Source organism: Salmo trutta, chromosome 32 (genome assembly GCF_901001165.1).
Source record: "Salmo trutta chromosome 32, fSalTru1.1, whole genome shotgun sequence".
In the NCBI taxonomy this organism is placed as follows: domain Eukaryota; kingdom Metazoa; phylum Chordata; class Actinopteri; order Salmoniformes; family Salmonidae; genus Salmo; species Salmo trutta.
The window spans coordinates 9,863,144-9,884,155 of record NC_042988.1 but is presented as its reverse complement, the minus strand read 5'-3'; the positions used below and the strand labels follow the sequence as shown (position 1 = coordinate 9,884,155).

At 39.0% G+C, this 21,012-nt stretch overlaps 1 protein-coding gene across 3 annotated transcripts in view; it reads right to left on the bottom strand.

Moving 5' to 3' along the window:
- LOC115171021 (insulin-like growth factor 2 mRNA-binding protein 1) overlaps positions 1-8,729 on the bottom strand; it is a 61,281-nt gene extending 52,552 nt beyond the window's left edge. For 2 of the 3 annotated variants that reach the window (XM_029727469.1, XM_029727471.1), the window contains exons 1-2: positions 7,963-8,729; positions 6,693-6,753 (exon numbers count right to left, since the gene is read on the bottom strand). In XM_029727469.1, coding sequence (XP_029583329.1) covers positions 6,693-6,753; positions 7,963-8,137 — 236 coding nt within the window. In that variant the 5' untranslated portion in view covers positions 8,138-8,729. The remainder of the gene's footprint in view (positions 1-6,692; positions 6,754-7,962) is intronic. The other variant, XM_029727470.1, reaches the window with a different exon arrangement.
- Positions 8,730-21,012: the final 12,283 nt, after the last annotated feature.

Sequence of the window (21,012 nt, the reverse complement as noted above, 5' to 3'; positions counted from 1 at the left end):
CATTGAGACCCAATCACAGGCCACTTTAATAAATGGATCACTAGTCACTTTAAACAATGCCACTTTAATAATGTTTACATATCTTACATTACTCATATCATGTGTATATACTGTATTTTATACCATCTATTGCATCTTGCCTATGCTGCTCTGCCATCGCTCATCCATATATTTATATGAACATATTCTCAGTCACCCCTTTAGATTTGTGTGTATTAGGTAGTTGTTGGGGAATTGTTAGATTACTTGTTAGATATTACTGCACTGTCGGAACTAGAAGCACAAGCATTTTGCTGCACTCGCATTAACATCTGCTAACCATGTGTATGTGAACAATACATTTTGATTTGATTTGTGTAGGTGGGAAGGGTTGGTTTCCCTTGCATTTCAGTTGCAGCTCAGAAAATCCTGACTCTCACACATGGAGACAAATCCATTTGGCTGCACATTGATCCCAGCCGAGTGGATAGCTCTTTTCCCTGCTCCACCGCCATATAGGCTCTCCCATTCAACACAAAACCCAAAGATCTCCTCTTTTATTCTGTCTTCTCCCCCTGCCTTTCTTTCTTTTCACCCTTGGCTTCTTCCAGGTCAACAGTTCACATTTTTACCTAAATTTACGAGACACGTTGCCAATCCCCCTGCGTTTTTCCCACAGCAGCCATGGTTGGTTGATGTGTGTGTGTTGGGAGGGGGACAGGGTTGGGGTGGATTTAGAGGTTAGTGGTGTCCATGGCAAGTCCAAAGCTGTGAGAAGATCTGAAGGGAGTGGGACTCAGCCCCTTTAAAAACAGGACAGATGGTCCAAACCAGAGAGGGGGAAGAAGGCACATTAGCAAGGGGTTGGTGGTTTCTTAAAGAGACGGTGCACATTTTCCCCCCAGCTAGCCCCCTCCAACAGATTCCCTCCCCTCTCTCCAATCCATACACACAGAAATGGACACGTCTCTCTCGCCATCTCCACAACCCCCCACTAGATTTTCTTTCCTTCAGATAGCCCATAAGGAAGTCCTTCCATGCAGCGTCCCTGCCCCTGCCTCCACTATATTCCGCAACTGAAGCCCCGGAAAGAGAGAGAGCAGCTAATCATATGACCCTGTAGAGGAGCATGCGTGCATGTATGCGACAGCTCTCTTTCTTTCTCTCTTTTGGTCTCGCTTTCTCTCATTCACTCACTCACTCCCTCAGCCGCTCGCACTCACACTCTTCCTCTCATTCTGCCTGGCTGGCAAAAAGTTATGTATCAGGAATGTAATAGAGCGCAGAACATGCCTTTCTGCTGTGGGTGTGTGAGAGGTCGGGTGTGTGTGCCAGCTGTGAGTGGATGTGTGTGTGTGAGAAAGAGCGAGGGAGAAGGAGAGGGAGGGAGCGAGGGACTGCCTTTTTGTGTGCTGCAGCGTCAATGGCCTCTCGGCGCTGCACACAGGTGTTCCAGCCAGCTGATTGGTCGCACCCCCTCTCTCACAACACCCCCTCCCTCGCATTGCCTTTGGTAGTACAACAATCATGAGAGGAAGAAACAGTGAGTTTGCTGGCTGCTAGCTTGAGACAGGCAATGGGAGCAACACTACAGCCCTACTACGTGCTTGATTCATGCAGATCAAGGACTTTTCATATGTGCCACATATTTCAAGGAAGTTTGTTTGCAACGCGGGAAAGAAAAAAACCCAATAGGACCTGTTTTGCATACACATTTTGACTCATTCTTTCGATGTACATTTCAAAGTAATTTCAAGCATTTTCAATGAAACTTTGTGCAACATTATTTGAATAATCGTATACTGGGCTTTTCCCTCATGATAAAATCACACCTGTAACTTTTTTCCCTCCATCTAACCCTAAAAATGTATTTTAAAAAGAGCACCAACATACTTTAAAACAGTAAATATGCAAATATGTTTATTACAATCAATAAGAGGACAAACAAACTAATACAATCAGTTCAAATTCTATAAAACCCTGAGGACAACATATTTTGTGCACATAAGCGCAACAGTAACAGAAAGCCATACTGGATGGATAGGAGACAAATGGGAGGATAATTACAAAACAGTTCATATATATTTACAGTAATGAATGCAATCAGGAGTACAGAGGGCATGCTTTCTTTTCACTAAGCACTCCTGCAGCTACCCTGCCCCCCAAATACAGATGTGCCCAAAGCGTTCAATAGCCAATCCCTGCATCCCACTGGGCATAGACAAGTGGCCTGGAGGCCTGCAAACACTGGTCATGATGTCACAATAGGAAGCCAACCTTTCTTTTTTCATTTCAGGTTCTCTCAGGGTGGTGTTGGGTGATACTAGAGGGGGGTGATGTTTTTTTTTACCAGCACCTGGCATTTAGGAGGGGGTCTGGAACTTCCCTTTGTTTCAACATCTCTCAGAAGTGTAGGCACATCAAAATAGGCCCAACACGGCATTGCAAATGGCCATGCTCAAGGAAACGTAGCATTCCTCATTAAGCTTAAATCAGTGAAGCAGGGCAATGGGTTTGTGTGCAAGTGTGAGTGGAAGAGGTGTGGTACACACAAAAGCTGTACACACCCACACCAACACACATATATTAAAAGAGTAGTTCACTAGTTTACAACTTGATGTTAGATGGTTCCTCACCCTGAAACTAGTCTGTGGGCCAAGAGAAACTATAATCCAGGGTTCAGTTTTCTTTAAACAGCCACCCCAAACTTCAGCTACCCGTAGCCACCCGGGAATCGACCCTACAATCCTGGTATAGCAAAGAACAATGCTCTACCAACTGAGCTACAGAGGACCATGTGAGTATGTTTTACAAAAGTATTTCCAAATCACCTGAAATCAGTTCAAATCAACTCCATATTTGGTTTGATGTTCCTTAAAGGTGATTTGGCCATTTAAAATATGCTCATATGCTCCCATCCCTTGATTATTAGCTTGCGGTGGCTAAAGTTAGCTGAAGTTTGTAGTGGCTGTTTAATAAATAGAACTGAACCATGGATTACAGTTTCTCCTGGCCCATAGACTAATTTCAGGGCGTGGACGCATCTAACATCAAGTTGTAAAATAGTGAACTACTCCTTTAAATCTGAAAATTCACACCCAAAAAACCACAATGTTCCAAAGTTACTTTTTAGAGTGTGACCATGCTTTTGTGTGACCTGACCAAATTCACATAGAAATGTGAGTAACAGATCTTTCATTCTCATTGAAAGCAAGTCTAAGGAGCGGTAGATCTGTTCTATGTGCGTTATTTCTACGCTTCCCGTTCTTAAGATTCATTTTTGGGTCTTTTACTTTCGGTTTTGTACACCAGCTTCAACCAGCTGAAAATACAATATTTTGGTTATTGAACATATATTTCATAGAGGTTTAGATGGTACAATGATTCTCTACACTTGCTTGTTTTGTCACATAAACTGAAATCAGGCAAACTATTCGAATTTTAGCAACCAGGAAATGGCGGAGCAATTTCTACATATTGCACCTTTAACTTTGTCATCTCAAACAAAGTCTCCCATTTTTTCCCAAAACATCAGACACAAACTAGGAGTTGTCACAACAGCTTAATTCTAATAGTGAGTAAGCCTTTCACTGTTAGTCTACACCTGTTGTTTACGAAGCATGTGACAAATAACATTTTATTTGATTTTGTAGGACATTTCAATGCCCTGGGCCACATCAACAGATTACTTGCAGGGGAGGGGGTTCCCTCCCTGCATACATACATTTCTAATTTATAGTGTATGCACTTATGTCAGGAGGGACAGAGTTATGTCTGAAGATCCTTCCTCCATCACCCCTCCCCCTCTCACCTTTCTCTCTCTGTCTCTGACACACAACCACAACTCTACATCGTACACTAGGATCTACTTCACTCACAGGCTTAAGCCCACCTCAATACTTAGGACGCTGCAGAAAGGACACGACTTGTGAAGATACATATTTGTGTTAATCAACAAGGGTGGCAACATAAGCTAATACAAAGAAACAATTATAAATACACAATATAGTTTGAATATTGGAGAGTCGCCTAATTTAAGCACTAGTATGCAGAAAACAAACGAGATCAAGATAATATGCTGAAGTGATTTTAAATAGCCTATAGTGAGTGGCATGTAGAATAGATATTTGTCAAAATGAGTTATTTTACAGTGGGCGAAATAAAATGGAACAATGGGTTGGTGTTGCACTCGAGTCACATGGTTTCTCAAGGAGAGGCATGAGCCAAAGGAGCAGAGTTTGAACCATTGTCTAATACCTCATAAAATGACCACTTTCATCAAATGAACATTTTTTTTAAATGAAAGCCCCTATGCCTGGGCTTCTCATCAAAATCAAATGAGGCATTGCGTAGCATGTTCATTGGAAATCTAAAACAACACAACTCAGCACAGGCTACTGTGGTAGCGTTTGCAGAATTCAGAAATAACTGATAGGACTACAATTTATATGTTCAGGTGACAATGACATAACTATAATAATGTATTCACGTGAATTTGAATTCCTAGCGCTGGTTTTAAGAGAATTTGGCCACCGCTAGTTGAGTTGTTGCGGCCATTTTGAGTGTCAGCAAGATATTAGGCCTAGTCGAAACATTCATTTATAGCCTATGTTTAACTTCATGGTAAAGGCTATAAAGGCCTAAGATCAACAGAAAAAAAACTTAAACAGCTTTGCTACATTAATAGAGAGGAGTGCGTGCTTTGCAGCAGTGAATGAACGAAAGAAAGAACACCCTTTGCCATTCATGATGAGGCTCGCCATTTTTCCCACTCAAGTGACGTTGGATGACTTCTCTCAGTGGGGGCGACCACGTGTTGTGTATCGCCAAAGGTAGGCCTTTCCAGTTCAAATCAAATCAATCAAATCACATTTTAACGGTCACATAGACATGGTTAGCAGATGATATTGCGAGTGTAGCGAAATGCTTATGTGTCTAGATCCAACAGTGCAGCAGTATCTAACAGGTAATATCTAACGGTTGTGAAATATAGGCTATTTCATGGGCGAAAACCTCAACACAGCTATATTCTAACAGTTGCACTGAAATGTAGGCTATTCCATGAGTGAAAACCTCAACTATATTTCTCTATGCCATTGAAGGTTGAACATATACTCGTTCAAATTATCCATATGCATATCCGTGAATTTGTTTTTCAGACAAAGGTTGTAAAAAGCCTATATGCATCAATTAGTGTTATAATTGTTTTTCCCAATACGGGCATAGAATCCACCAATGAATGGCACTTGAATGGTAGGCTATAACACATATTTCTATTATTATTGCAATACAGCCACGACTTTTCCTTGTCAGGGCTACGGTCTATTACAGACTTGAATGTAGTCTATACGTTTACATCAGCCTACATACATACCACTTTTACAGATAGGGCATATGTTTGAATATATTTAGTAAGTCAAAATAAATTGCCTTTGATTAAATGTTTTCTTGAAAAAAAGGCTGGTAAAAAAAAAGAAGGTATGCCTACACCTGAATTAAAAACTCTTAGCCTAACCCCAAACTGTTACACCCTAATCTCAAACCCGTACTTTCGTAGACGAATAATTTCAAATAACCTACATGTGTTAAAAGGTTAATGGTAATGAATATTTTTGTTAAACTATTTTTAACTACGCTAAAATGTAGTAATATTTTTAACTGGGTCAACTGTAATGGAGGGAGGGCTCAATGTCCCCATTTTGATATAGCATGTATATAGACCGGATAAATAACCTAGGCTACTCAAATTATTTTTGACGAACTGTCCTTTGAATTGATGTGAGTATTGCATTACATTTCAGCACAATATGTGTTTACTGCCATACACACATACACGTCTGTTTAATGACAAAATACGAATTAGACCAGAGCAAGAATAGGCATAGCCTATGCATGCACATATAACCATTTATTTTCTACAGGCCTACTTCATGATTAATGACCAGAAACAGTATTTTTCACATTTCTAACCCAGAGACCAAATTTATTGGAGATTCAACATTATAAAACAACGCCCAGACAACAACAAAACAATGTTCGTGTGCAATAAAAGCAAAAACGTAATTAAAAAGGCTTCGTTCTTCATAATGAATAATCCCAGTGCAACAAATTACTGAAGTTTCAGCAGTTGTCGTGACGTGATTTAAACCAATTTCAATCCCACATATTGACATAGCAACTCGATTGTCACTAGGCTGTGCATGACAATATAGTGCCAACATACACAACGTAACCACGTACCCAATGCCACTAAAGTAGCTGTGAAAAGTAGCTATGGCCTACACATTTTTTTTATCAATAATTCTGCACACAGGAAGGCCTAGGCCTATGACAAGGCCTTCCGGAGGTAAAATGAACATGAGGTATTTAAGTGATGACGTTGCAACCGATATTATCTTCACAGTGTCAAATAAGTGTCCCAGTAATTAATGGACAGCCATCATTTTCGTTTTAAGAGTAGCCTTTAGTGCATACGTAGACAAGACTCGCGACACCACATACTCCACACGTGAGTAGGCCACACCGTTTACAACAATGTAATTAAAGAGTAGCCTAAATACAAAACCTTCTTACTACTACATCCACACACCAGGCATAGAACTCTACATCTAATGCGTGCATTAACTTAAATAGCAACATGTCCCTTTTCCAGCAAAATCCATACATTACCAGATGCAACAACTGAAGTGTTATTGGGGGAGGGTGCTAAATACCTTTGCTTCTTAGGGACAGAGTGTTCGACCTCAATATGTTTCCCATGGAGCTCCACTTTACCTGTAAAATAAATGTTTATGTTAAAAATAAATGAGGCCATGTCCTCCATTCAGAGTGTAGACAGTGTATTGCATTTATTTGCCATATGGAAATAATATTTACCATGTGACTGAGTTGTGTGTTCCTTAATTGTGTCTTATGTTGTCTAATATGCACCAATGCATGTTCAAGATAAGTAGTTAGTGCCCAATAACGCAATAGGCCTGTCATTGAAATATGATGGGCAAGAAGTTCAACAATTGTGAATTAACTCATCAACTCCTATTTCACTTCCACACATTGTTGATCTTTTACAACTCATTCTTCCCAGTCCCTCATGTCATATAGAGTACAACAGAACACTTATGGTCCATTTGAAAAGGACATTGTCAAACAATTATTAAAAGCTGAAGATGCACATTTGCGTGCCCTAGAGTTCTTAGTGATCTATTTCAGGCTTAACACATGAGCAGCATGGCGTCCTTCGTGCTATATAGAACAACATCACATGCTACATATGTAGGAGGTCGTGAAGATACATTTAAGGGAATCAAGCCCGTTCGTGACTTGTGAGAAGAATGGGAAAGTAATTTGGCAATGTAATGGTCAAGGCAATCAAAGCCATTAATCTATGAAAGAATAGTGTCGATATATGCTTTTAAACTACACATAGAACGCATTTTTATCTTAGCTTTAGTGGCCTTTTCGCCAAAAGGGGGAGGTGTAAGATTTGATTCTACAGCTCTACGGAGTACACAGAACCTAGTCATACAAGGCACCAGAGAGCAAGGCTTCGGTAAGTACAATAAAAGCGTGTGGTCATAAGGCCGAAATATAGGCATTTGGCTATCATATCCAGGACAAAACTGCGGTTTAGAGTATGTAAATAGACCTAAAATAGAATACGATTCGAGAAATCTGGTTATCTTGATGTTCACATTCAAATAGGTAGGCCTGTGTGATGGGCCCCCTCTCCCTGTAAAAGTTGAGTATCTTGATGTTCGGTTAAGCACTTCATAAACCTCTTCTCGATTATTATAGGCCTATGCAACATATTTGCTACGAAGTGTCTCTTAATTCTATCATGTCTTCTACTGGACAATTAGCATTGGGACGCGTGAGGGGAGTGGGCAAACCCTTATACATTTGAGCCTAGGTGGTTTCCCCATTGAATTAAATTACATAAAGGTACGACGCTATTGAAGTGATCATTTACGTTCAATTACTTACCGGAAAATGCTTCAATGGCTTTCATAGCCCATTGGTCGTCCGGACAATCAACAAACGCGTAGCCAGTTTTCATAAGAAACTGCCCAGAGTATGGAATCTTGTTGTCATCAAAGGTTTTAACCAAGTCCTCTGCAGTCACGTTTTCATTGAGATTTCCAATGTATAGCTTGTTCATGTTGAAAAATAGAGGTCCTCCAATTGAAATGAAAAAAATCTGAGCAACAAAACTTTTTTTCTTTGAAAACGCAACGAGATAGATCTACCCAGGATGATCACAGGTTGAAAACACTTGCAAATGTCCACAAGCAGTAAAAGAAAACGAAATACATTTATTTTCAAAGTAAAACTAAAAGAAAAAGGAAAAAAAGTTGAAAGTAATGGTAATGTTGTAGTCTGATTAAGTCCAATATTGAAGTGGAGAAACCTTGACTGCAGCAACCCAAGCGAATGAATCGCACAATGTAGAATGGATCAATTTGAATGAATTTGATGGTGGTTATGGTGGAATAGTGGTAGAAGTATGGCGGGATCGGGAGAAATGTTTTCCTCTCTCTGCCCCTCAACCTCGAGTTGTACCCTGCACTGTCACAGATCCTTCTGCCTGGCGATGGCACCGCCTCTAAACCGACTCGAATTCACATTTTTTTTGTTTGCAAAGAGGAAACCACGTGGTATTGGAGTAGCTAGAGAAAGGGCCAGCCTCCTGGCCGCGTAGCTCACCAGATGAGTATACGAAGCGAGCCTTCATGCTATGCCACCGTGCTGTGTGCGTACAGGCTTTATGCATACGTAGCCCACACATGCGCGAGTGTGCTGGGCATGTCTGATGTCTGCTGAATATCAGTCACCGGGAGGGGATACTTCCTTCAAGATGCGGATGTGTGTTTTGTCCTTTAAAAATATATAAATCATTCGCAGATTTTGGATAGGAACATAATGGATGACTATTGTGTCGGAGGTGTGCGAGTTGTGGTCTACTTAGTTTAATATAAGCTCTTAGCTCATATACCATTTGGTCAAGACATTCTCTCTTCAGCCCAGCTCTTGAAGTCATCCCGCCTCTCCAATGAATATGCATTGTGATAAAGAATTTGGTCTCCAGGAGGATGTTACATGAACGTAAAATCATAAGCTTCCAAGTCATTTTCGAAAGTCTCTAACAAAAGGTTGTGGCATAGGCAACGAGGCCAACAGCAGTCAAGCTAGATACATTGTAACAAACTGCCGAGCGTGGAAGGAAATTGTTACGTTGTATCATTGTTTAGGTTCATTATAGCACTCGTAACATTGTTGCATTCGCCTGAAACTAGAAGGCCTCGCTGGAGCAACGATTCCTTGGTTTGAGGTTATTCTTTGGCCATATAGCCAGCCTTACAAGTGTTCCGTTTTCATCATATTTCTGTAAAGGGCTTTTAGGAAACTGACAGCTCGCTACACATGGTGTACACTACTCTGCCAGGCAAAATACGCCCAATCCCCTGATTTAATTTTCAAAATGGAGGATCCAGTGGTGCAGGCCCCAAAAGCGCAAAGGGCAGCTTTTCATTGGAAGGGGAAATGGCAGAGCTTCTGCTGCAGTCAGTGTGCACAGTGTACTCCACCGAAAGTCGTGTACTTCATCATGTACAGTCACGAACTTAGTGAGTTAAGTGTGTTTAATATAATATTTTAATTATATCTGCAGACAGAACATCACTTTGAATAAATCATACGATAATGGATCTGCATTGAGGCATTTTGTTGACTACTGAGAGTGCAGCATATACTGTATTCAACGTGGCATATAGGCATACTGTATCGCTTTGTTGTAAAATGGCTCGCCTACAGACATTGGAGGGTTAAAAACTCAAAATCTTCCAACAATTTCATTATGCGTAACACATGGCAACAACTCCCGTTATAACACATGTTATGGAACGCTTGATTTGACAATAATATCACAATAATTAATGCTATACGAAGTCGTGGGCTTGAGAACCAACAGCAAAATTATTTTTAGGCTAATTAAATGTTTTTTTTTAAAATTAATTACACATTATGACAAAACCTTACAGTAGGCTAAGTTTCGCTTAGATACATCTACTCTATAACCTATTTAATATTAATAACATAATCTTTAGCCTATACCTCTTCAGCGTCACACAGTAAGTGCAGATAGAACAATGGCCGAATTGTACTGAAAGGAAACTGACCAAATTCTGTTTCAAATTAGCCACCAGTAAGCCTAAAGAATAGGTACTATGTAGTTACATAGTTATTATACCAAGAAATTGAAATTCCATGTAACCACATGATATACAGTACCAGTCAAACGTTTGGACACACCTACTCATTCAAGGGTTTTCTTTATTTTGACTATTTTATACATTGTTGAATAATAGTGAAGGCATCAAAACTATGAAATAACACATATGGAATCATGTAGTAACCAAAAAAAGTGTTAAACAAATCAAAATATATTTCTTCAAAGTAGCTACCTTTTGCCTTGATGACAGCTTTGCATTCTCTCAATCAGCTTCATGAGGTAATGGAATGGAATGCAGGTGTGCCTTGTTAAAATGTGATTTGTGGAATTTCTTTCCTTTTTAATGTGTTTGAACCAATCAGTTGTGTTGTGAAAAGGTAGGGTTGGTTTACAGAAGATAGCCTTATTTGGAAAAATACCAAGTCCATATTATGGCAAGAACAGCTCAAATAAGCAAAGACAAACTACAGTCCATCATCACTTTAAGACATGATGGTCAGTTAATCCAGAAAATGTAGAACTTTGAAAGTTTCTTCAAGTGCAGTCGCAAAAACCATCGCTATGATGAAACTGGCTCTCATGAGGATCGCCACAGGAAAGACCCAGAGTTACCTCTGCTGCAGAGGATAAGTTCATTAGTGTTACCAGCTTCAGAAATTGCAGCCCAAATAAATGTACACAGACACATTTCAGCATCAACTGTTCAGAGGAGACTGTGAATCAGGCCTTCATGGATGAATTGCTACAAAGAAACCATTACTAAAGAACACCAATAATAAGAAGAGACTTGCTTGGGCCCAGAAACACGAGCAACGGACACTAGACTGGTGGAAATCTGTCCTTTGGTCTGATGAGTCCAAATTTTAGACTTTTTGTTCCAATCGCCGTGTCTTTGTGAGACGCAGAGTAGGTGAACGGATGATCTCTGCATGTGTGGTGCCCACCGTGAAGCATGAAGGAGGAGGTGTGATGGTATGGGGGTGCTTTGCTGGTGACACTGTCAGTGATTTGTTTAGAATTCAAGGCACACTTAACCAGCATGGCTACCACAGCATTCTGCAGCGATACACCATCCCATCTGGTTTGCGCTTAGTGGGACTATCATTTGATTTCCAACAGGACAATGACCAAACACACCTCCAGGCTGTGTAAGGGCAATTTGACCAAGAAGGAGAGTGATGGAGTGCTGCATCAGATGACCTGGCCTCCACAATCCCCCGACCTCAACCCAAATGAGATGGTGCTCAGCATATGTGGGAACTCCTTCAAGACTGTTGGAAAGCATTCCAGGTGAAGCTGGTTGAGAGAATGCCAAGAGTGTGTGAAGCTGTCATCAAGGCAAAGGGTGGCTACTTTGAAGAATCTAAAATCAAAAATATATTTTCATTTGTTTAACACTTTTTTGGTTACTACATGATTCCATATGTGTTATTTCATAGTTTTGATATCTTCAGTATTATTCTACAATGGTGAAAAACTTAAAAATAAAGAAAAACCCTTGAATGAGTAGGTGTCCAAACTTTTGACTGGTACTGTATCTTCACTATTTATCTTTTAAAAAACATTTTACAAACATACAAATGCACATAATAAAGTCAGTTATAAGATAAAAAACTGTAAAAGACAAAAGGAACATATATTTTGAAAGTGCATATGGCCAAAACATACCATAACATTAAAAAAACAACATAGGCAAACACTTACAATACATACAATAATGCACAAAACAATAGAATAATGAACACATTGGGATAATTGAGTTGATAATGAGGACTTGTACTTCACACCAGGTTAAAAAGATTCACAAAGACTAATGTAAGGAGGACCTGCCACAGCCAAGTACATGCACTGTTTATGTTGAAAGCTATGAACAATGGCACCAGTCACTCAAAACAAAAATGGTTGATGTCACTCAATATTGAGTCAACCCGCATGTTTTGTGTTGTATCATTGATGTCATTTGTTGGGTGCAAAAAGTATTACATTCTAGAACAAACTGCCTGGTCAAAGCTTAATTGGTTCAGTGGTTCCTATACTCTTATAAACTCAACAAAAAAATAAACATCCTTTTTTTCAGGACCCTGTCTTTCAAAGATAATTCGTAAAAATCCAAATAACTTCACAGATCTTCCTTGTAAAGGGTTTAAACACTGTTTCCCATGCTTGTTCAATGAACCACAAACAATTAATGAACATGCACCTGTGGAACGGTCATTAAGACACTAACAGCTTACAGATGGTAGGCAATTAAGGTTATGAAAACTTAGGACACTAAAGAAGCCTTTCTACTGACTCTGAAAAACACCAAAAGGAAGATGCCCAGGGTCCCTGCTCATCTGCGTGAACGTGCCTTAGGTATGCTGCAAGGAGGCATGAGGACTGCAGATGTGGCCAGGGCAATAAATTGCAATGTCCGTACTGTGAGACGCCTAAGACAACGCTACAAGGAGACAGGACAGACAGCTGATTGTCCTCGCAGTGGCAGACCACGTGTAACAACACCTGCACAGGATCGGTACATCTGAACATCACACCTGCGGGACAGGTACAGGATGGCAACAACAACTGCCCAAGTTACATCAGGAACGCACAATCCCACCATCAGTGCTCAGACTGTCCGCAATAGACTGAGAGAGGCTGGACTGAGGGCTTTTAGGCCTGTTGTAAGGCAGGTCCTCACCAGACATCACCGGCAACAACGTCGCCTATGGGCACAAACCCACCGCCGCTGGACCAGACAGGACTGGCAAAAAGTGCTATGTTACAGGGAAGACATCCTCCTCCCTCATGTGGTACCCTTCCTGCAGGCTCATCCTGACATGACCCTCCAGCATGACAATGCCACCAGCCATACTACTCATTCTGTATGTGATTTCCTGCAAGACAGGAATGTCAGTGTTCTGCCATGGCCAGCAAAGAGCCCGGATCTCAATCCCATTGAGCACGTCTGAGACCTGTTGGATCAGAGGGTGAGGGCTAGGGCCATTCCCCCCAGAATCGTCTGGGAACTTGCAGGTGCCTTGGTGGAAGAGTGGGGTAACATCTCACAGCAAGAACTGGCAAATCTGGTGCAGTCCATAAGGAGGAGATGCACTGCAGTACTTAATGCAGCTGGTGGCCACACCAGATACTGACTGTTACTTTTGATTTTGACTCCCCTACCTTTGTTCAGGGACACATTATTCAATTTCTCTTAGTCACGTCTGTGGAACTTGTTCAGTTTCTGTCTCAGTTGTTGAATCTTGTTATGTTCATACAAATATTTACACATGTTAAGTTTGCTGAAAATAAACGCAGTTGACAGTGAGAGGACGTGTCTTTTTTTGCTGAGTTAACTTAATGTAAACAGGTTATTCAGTCTGGTACAATGTGTAAGTCTTAGTCATTAGGGAATTGAAGTTGTAACCCGGGAGGTTGCTACATTAGGTCAAATCACAAGATACTTAACATAAATTTCAGAAAATACCCAGAGGACAACAAAATAAATAACTCAAACTACTTGTAATGGTCTAAATGGAAAGGTTGCAAAGTCATGTTTTTTTGCTTATGTCTTATAGTGTGTTTTGTATCAATATGTTGCACTCACTAAAACGATCAATGCAGTTATTATGGAGACCCACACACAACTGTGCATGATAGGGAACTGGTATGTACAGATGTAGGATCTTAATTTGATCAAGCAGGAAATGTAAAATGTGTCGTGTATTTGAGGTTAAAAAAGGCTTCTGAAGTTTGTAATTTCCTCTGAAATTTCAGACTTGATTTTCCCTTAAGAAAAATGTATTAACCTCTATAAAAATGTCCATTGATTATAATCCACATAATAATTCACATTTCCTGTTGCTGCAGTATCATTTTTCTGCTGGCTCTAATTAAGATGTATGGGATCACTGGTATGTAAAACACACACTGGTAATGGAATACATTGAACCCAGCTAAAAGGTTTAATAACTTAATGAAACAAATGAGGTTCTGATAACTTCATCATCAAATTTTATTTTTCACGTGTGCCAAATACAACAGGTGTAGACTTTACAGTGAAATGCTTACTTACGAGCGCTTTCCCAATAACGCAGAGTTAAAAAGTAATAAAAAAAAGAAAAAGTTGCAAACAATAAAATAACAATAACGAGGCTATATACAAGGAGTACCGGGTAGGAGGTAGTTGAGGTAATATGTATTGTTAACGTGGGATAACTATCCCCCCCGGGGCAGATGCCCCCAGCCCTATAATTCTCCCAGAAACCACTTTGTCATCTATTTTTCACATTCCCTGGCTGCCACTACTGTTGCTTAACTGAAAATATTATCTGTTTCATCCCAAAAATGTAAAAGTAATTCTAACGAAACGATTCTGAGGAAAATGATTATAATAATTTTTGTTGGGTCTGTAGGAAATTCGGAGATAATTTGATCTAATATTCATCATTTTGAAAAAATTTCTATATATCTAAATGATGAATATTATATATATTTATCATCTAATCTATACACTTGATATATATATACAATACCTGTTAATTAAATGGAAAACATTTAATTAAATAACTACAAAATTGTAGCCACTTAATTCCCTTCATAACTTGTTTGCCTTAGCGTGACCATCATTCACTTACCTTATTTTTTACCAAACATTGCTTTTTTTGGATGCCAAGCAGTTGCCATACCAAGCGGTGATGCAGTCAGTCACGACTTTCTGTATGGTGCAGCCAACATATTGAAAATCAACATCATTTTATTGTCCATTGTCCACAAATGTTCAACAAAAAGATGTGTGTTCTACTTTATCCCAACCCCTTCGAGAGACACCCATAGCGCACACACACAGAGGGTGGCGAGGTTAAAGCAGAGGGTCAGCCATAGTACGACGCCCCTGGAGTAGTTAAGGGGGTAAGTGCCTTGCTCAAGTGCACAACGGCAGGAGACGGCATCTAGGATACAGGAGTACCAGTGCTTTTGCTGTACAGAATCCCATATTTGTGCTTTTCAACCATCTCTCTGCTGCTATATGAGTGAGGGGGACACTGACGATAACTTTGTTATAGAGGTAACAACAGAGAATGCTGTTCAATCAGTGCTATGCACTGTCAATTACTAACTCTGGCACCCCAATGAAAAGTTTTTCTACATACAAGAACAGTTATGTCAGTTGATGCCTGATGGCACATCATAAGGGCGTCCATTGTTGGGTGTTCCAAAGCCTCATTCCTCTTCATTGCTATTTCACTGGTCTACCAGCAACATGACTGTCTGTGTAACAGCAGCAGGTAGCCTAGCAGTTAGAAGGTTGGGCCAGTAACCGAAAGGTAGCTGGTTCGAATACCCAAGATGCGCCTATGTGACAATGAAACATAAATATTTTGTATATATATATATATATATATATATATATATATATATATATATATATATATATATATATGGGGTTTAAAGGGTGTTGTGTGGGTTGCTGTTTACATTGTGGGTAAAAGCTACGCAGATGGGAGAGTTATGGATGTGCTGTGCAAAACAAAAGACAAAAAACACCCACTTCCTACTTTGACTTTCACCAAATCAGCTCACCTCCCCTTCTTCACTGGTAGTGGTGGTTGTGTGTATGTATGTTTTGGGGGAGGTGCAAAGAAGGAGGTCAAAAGGTTAGGCTAAGCAGAGGTTAAATTGGGCGGGAATGCAGAAGTAGAAGAATGGTGTCTAGTACACTGGTGATGTAATACCAAACTGCATTTTTAAATTGAGCCATTAGTTAGGTTGGCTGCTATACCGTCAAAATACCATGGAATGATTAGGTTGAATACCCTCAAAATACCATGGAAATCCCTATGAATAAGCAACACAAACTTAATATTGTTGAATTAAAAAAGGGTAAGACTCCCATTTTCAAGTTACACTGCCTAACACGCAACATATTTGTAAGGAGAACTTTGTGGATGCAAAGAACAGCTTGCAAAACATTGATGGACCAAAGGCGATGAAAGAAAGTTCAACTGTATAGATCTAACATGGTAGCTAGTTTCTTTTGAGTTTGAACTAACTTTATCCTTGTCACTCCACCTGTCTTGAAAAGTGATGTCCTCTCAACCACTTTCTATGGACCCTGTTCTGATTCCTCTGTATTCTCCATTTCATATCTGAGATGTACAGACATCTAAGTAGGAAACTAAAACCTAAGCTGTGTGAAACATACGCAGTGGGTCAGCAACGAGGAAGGTTGTATGGAGTTCAGCAATCGTACAAGGTCTTACCGAGTTCCCACTCTTACGCTGGTAGAATGGCTGCATGGTACATGAGTAAGAATGTTTCTATTCAATTATGTTTCTATTCAATGATTCAATGATGTTGGTGATATTATATTTACCAAGATGTCCTCTCTTTTTCTTGTTACTTTTAATGAAACTATAGCTTCATAAGCTACAGCATAAACCTTTGGGCTCACATAACATAACCTCAGTGGTGTAAAGTACTTAAGTAAAAATACTTTAAAGATCTACTTAAGTAGTGTTTTGGGGTATCTGTACTTTACTTTACATTTTACTTGTACTCTACTACATTCCTAAAGAAAATATGTACTTTATACTCCCATACATATTCCCTGACACCCTAAAGTACTCGTTACATTACAAATGCTCTGGCAGGACAGCAATATGGTCCAATTGACACATCTATCAATATAACATGTAATTCCTACTGCCTCTGATCTGGCGGACTTACTAGACACAAATACTGCGTTTGTAAATGATGTCTGAGTGTTGGAGTGTGTGTCCCTGGCGGTCCGTAAAAATAAAGAAAGAGCATTTTGCCATCTGATTGGCTTAATATAAGCATTTACTTTTTACACTTACTCAAGTATGACTATTGAGTACTTTTTCCACCACTGTACTTAAGTACATATAAAACCAGATTGTTTATACTTTTACTCAAGTACTATTTTACTGGGTGACTTTCACTTTTACTTGAGTCATTTTCTAGTAAGGTATCTTTACTTTTACTACAGTAGGACAATTGAGTACTTTTCCCACCACTGCATAACCTCTGCATAAAACGGTTCAAAGTAAAAATTTTAGAGGCATCAAAACATGAGGTGATCGTGGTAGTTAATGAAAATAAATGGAAAGAAGATGTGATGAAGATAGAATAGTTTAGTTAGAAGCAATTCCAGTAAAGTAATAGTAGTAATAATAGTATCTGTCATGTATTTCCACTAAAAGCAGCTGCAGTTGATGAACCGTCTACTGATCATTGATCAAATTAGTTGGGAAAAAAAAACAGCTCAAGAGAATTCAAATGCAATTTTCTCAATGAAGATGAGACTGCATGCCAACAAGGACACGAGTCTACGCTGCTGCTGCTCTACCTAAGAGGCAATACCGGACGGCCGCCCAAAACGGTTTGTCAGGTTGTCTATAGAGTGTGTTTTACACTTTTGTTTTAGTGGCATAATCGTAACGAGAGATCGATACCTAGAAGAAGAGACATGTAGTAAACACAGTGAAGCGTTATTGTAAATAGCCAAGAGGGACACCATGTTGACATGCAAGATACAATCAAGAGCCGGAAGGAAAGTGGCATACTGCAGACATGGTATTACATTTTAGAATGTACAGTATTGTGTGCGGTTTAGGCAGAACACCTGAGGGGAGAACATATTGGTTCTGCATCTATCCAATATTGTCACAGACCACATCATCTTGTATTTATCGTTTTCACCTTTGGAGAAGATACATGAAACATCCAATGAGAATGTGTCATCACAGTGATGGCTGTTTATGATAACAGTAGAGGTTGACTGACTGGAGATGGAGTGTTTGCGTGATGGCATAGAATATAAAGAAAACTTCATTCATACCGTCTTACTGGCATTGTAACCCTGGATATTCATATACGCTGTCATCTACAACAGATACATACTACTATAGTATGTAAGGATTCCAAAGGTAGTTTAGACAATGCTTGACTATACGCATCAGGTCTATGTCTGTGAATTGGTTCAATCTGCGTAAGGTAATGTTGATGTTTATTATTCTCAGTGGGCGTCACAGTCTTTGGCTCTGTCCCAAATATCCCCACATAGTGCACTATTTTTGACCAGAGCCATATGGGTCCTGGCCAAAAGTAGTGCACTATAAAGGGAATAGGGTGCCATTTGGGATGTATCTGCAGCTATATTACATAATCTGTTTTATTGAGGACCCCCACCCTAATCCAGATGTACTTATCTCAGGGGACAGTAGGACTCGTTAGAGTCCTAAAGTGTGCTACCTTTTCAGAGGCTTGTATAGGATATCAGTGGGTCAGGGTGCTGTTTGTTAAGTGTTGTTTCTTGTTTGTGTTTTCCCTCTGGTTGTCAGTCACTCTTACTTCTGAGGTTGTGTGGTACTGCACACTTCCTAATGTAAAGGTTGGCTACATGAATGTAAAACGAATACATGGCAGCGTGCTTTCGACAACATTATTAGTGCAGTTTAAATTTCCATGGTGACTTACGTTTCTACCCATTTCGAGAATTACAGTGTTAAGTGAGAATGTGGCCAGATTTAGTACATGGCATTTTTTTTCTTCAAATTGAATGTCAACTCAAACTGGAAGTGAGAATGCTTGTCTAAAAAGTAGTAAAACATCAGCTTAAAGTCTTGAACCAAACTTGTAATGTTACAGAGTAGTTATGGCTAAAAGGGTACACATTCCTGTTCTTCAATAAGCCTGAAACAGGCGTGGGTGTATAAACATCATTATTCAAACGTGTGTCTTACTTGATACAGCATTTGTGGAACTAAAACATACAAATATATATATTTTGCAAGGCACATATTTAGGAAAATAAGTCCAAGAAGTTCACAGTAAATTCAGACAGAAGTTGAACAACAATAACAACAACAAGAAGAACAACAACATTATGAAGGTAAAGTTTCATGCTTTAAAACATTTACAACTAAATATTTGTGAAAAAGTTTAATTCAACCTCAATTTCATGACAGGAAAAACTGTTAAAACTCTATAACCATTTCAGTCAATTTGCTCCATGTTTATAACAACGATACAGAAAAACAAATACTTATTTATGATACTTCATAATTCTGTTCATTACAGAAACAAAGACAACATTGGCAGATAAACAGTTACTAAACACGTCTTTAGAAACATTAAGGGATGTATTTTGTAATTGAATTGTACTCAAAATAATCATGTTAGAGACTTTACAGGTTATAAACTGAATATTACTATTCACCAAATACATTCTTACACAATTTATATATATATCAAAACATAATTTGAGGTTATTGTATTCCCTATGAGAGATGTTAGTCAGTGATCAAAACATTGTTTTATGATCTTTTAGGTAGAAGGACAAGGTAGAAATTACTAGGTTTGTTCATATTAAGTCAAAGGCTACGAAACCGACCGGCGCCTAATTAAAGTAAATAAAAACGTTAAAAAAATTACTTATTGAAAATCTTAGTAATTCTTACCATTGACTTGTTCAGAAATGTCTCATTTTGTCGTTCTCTGATACGATCGTTTCTGTTGTTTCAGTCAATTCTCAAAATGGAGAGAGAGAGAGAGAAAGAGGGAGAGAGAGAGAAGAGAGCAAAGTTATTTCCGACGAGAAAAGCGCCAACAGGAACAACAACAAAAAAACACTGAAGAGGATACTGAGTTATTCCCTGAACGAATATGAAAATAAATAAACGGTGTTGAGTTATTTTTTTCAATATCCCCAAGTTTTCGATAGCCTAATTGCAATAGCCACTTTCAATCAATTAGGAACTTGCCTTACACAAAACTTTCAGGTTTACACGAATGGCTTAAATATTTCTTTGAAAATCACAAATAGTTCTGATTTGGAATAGTGCATGTGATTTTGTTTGCTACTTCATTAACCCATTGCTCGTTTGTCATAGTATCTAGTAATATCAGCAAATCTGCCCAATATTCCATTCATGAATCAGTTGCTACAGAAGATCTTTAAGAACATAAACAGTTCTGTGTTCAGAAGAAGGTTTGATTAAGAGGTGGTCCTAGACGTGTCACCCACCAAGATACTTCTGCTCGTAGCTACCCCCACCAAGTGGACACGTTGAGATAACGCATCGCATGTGCACATAAATGAACTGAAATGGTTCAAATGTATACTGTTTTTCCTCAACTCACAACATAGCCCACCATGAACATTAGTTTGATGTTGTATTATCCTTCATTAAACAGTAATCCGTTAACAGGCCTGTAAGGAAAAATGATCAAATGATCATAGAATACAGCACTTTATTTTCAAATAAAGATGTTTTTTTTATACTGAATGCAGGCTACTGCAGCGAAGTAAACATTTTAAATACAATAGCCTACCAAACAATATAAAATCAAACATATCAAATACACGCGCATATAGGCTACATTGTTACATATGCTGGCTAAAGCGAAACGAGGATTTCTTCAGCATATCGAAGTAGCCTATATCTTATTAAACAAGACGAGGCGTTCCTGCTGACTACAATGATGTTAGCTTACTTTCACGAGAACATTTCACAACAAATGGAAGAATTAACTGTTGTGAACTATCTGGTTAAATCCCGTTGTATTTTAAATGTATTCAATTTATTAGAAGCTATTACAGATTTTTTTTTTGAGTCATCGTTAATTATTGTGTTATAAAATTGTTAACTTGTGTTTTGGAACGATAGAACAATTCTTCCAATTTCTCATCAAAAGTTCTACTGAAAGCACAAACGAAAAGCTATCGAAAAGGCATATAATTACAAATCAACGCTCACCTTAAACGAATCAGACCATCACAAGGGCAAAACATTACACGA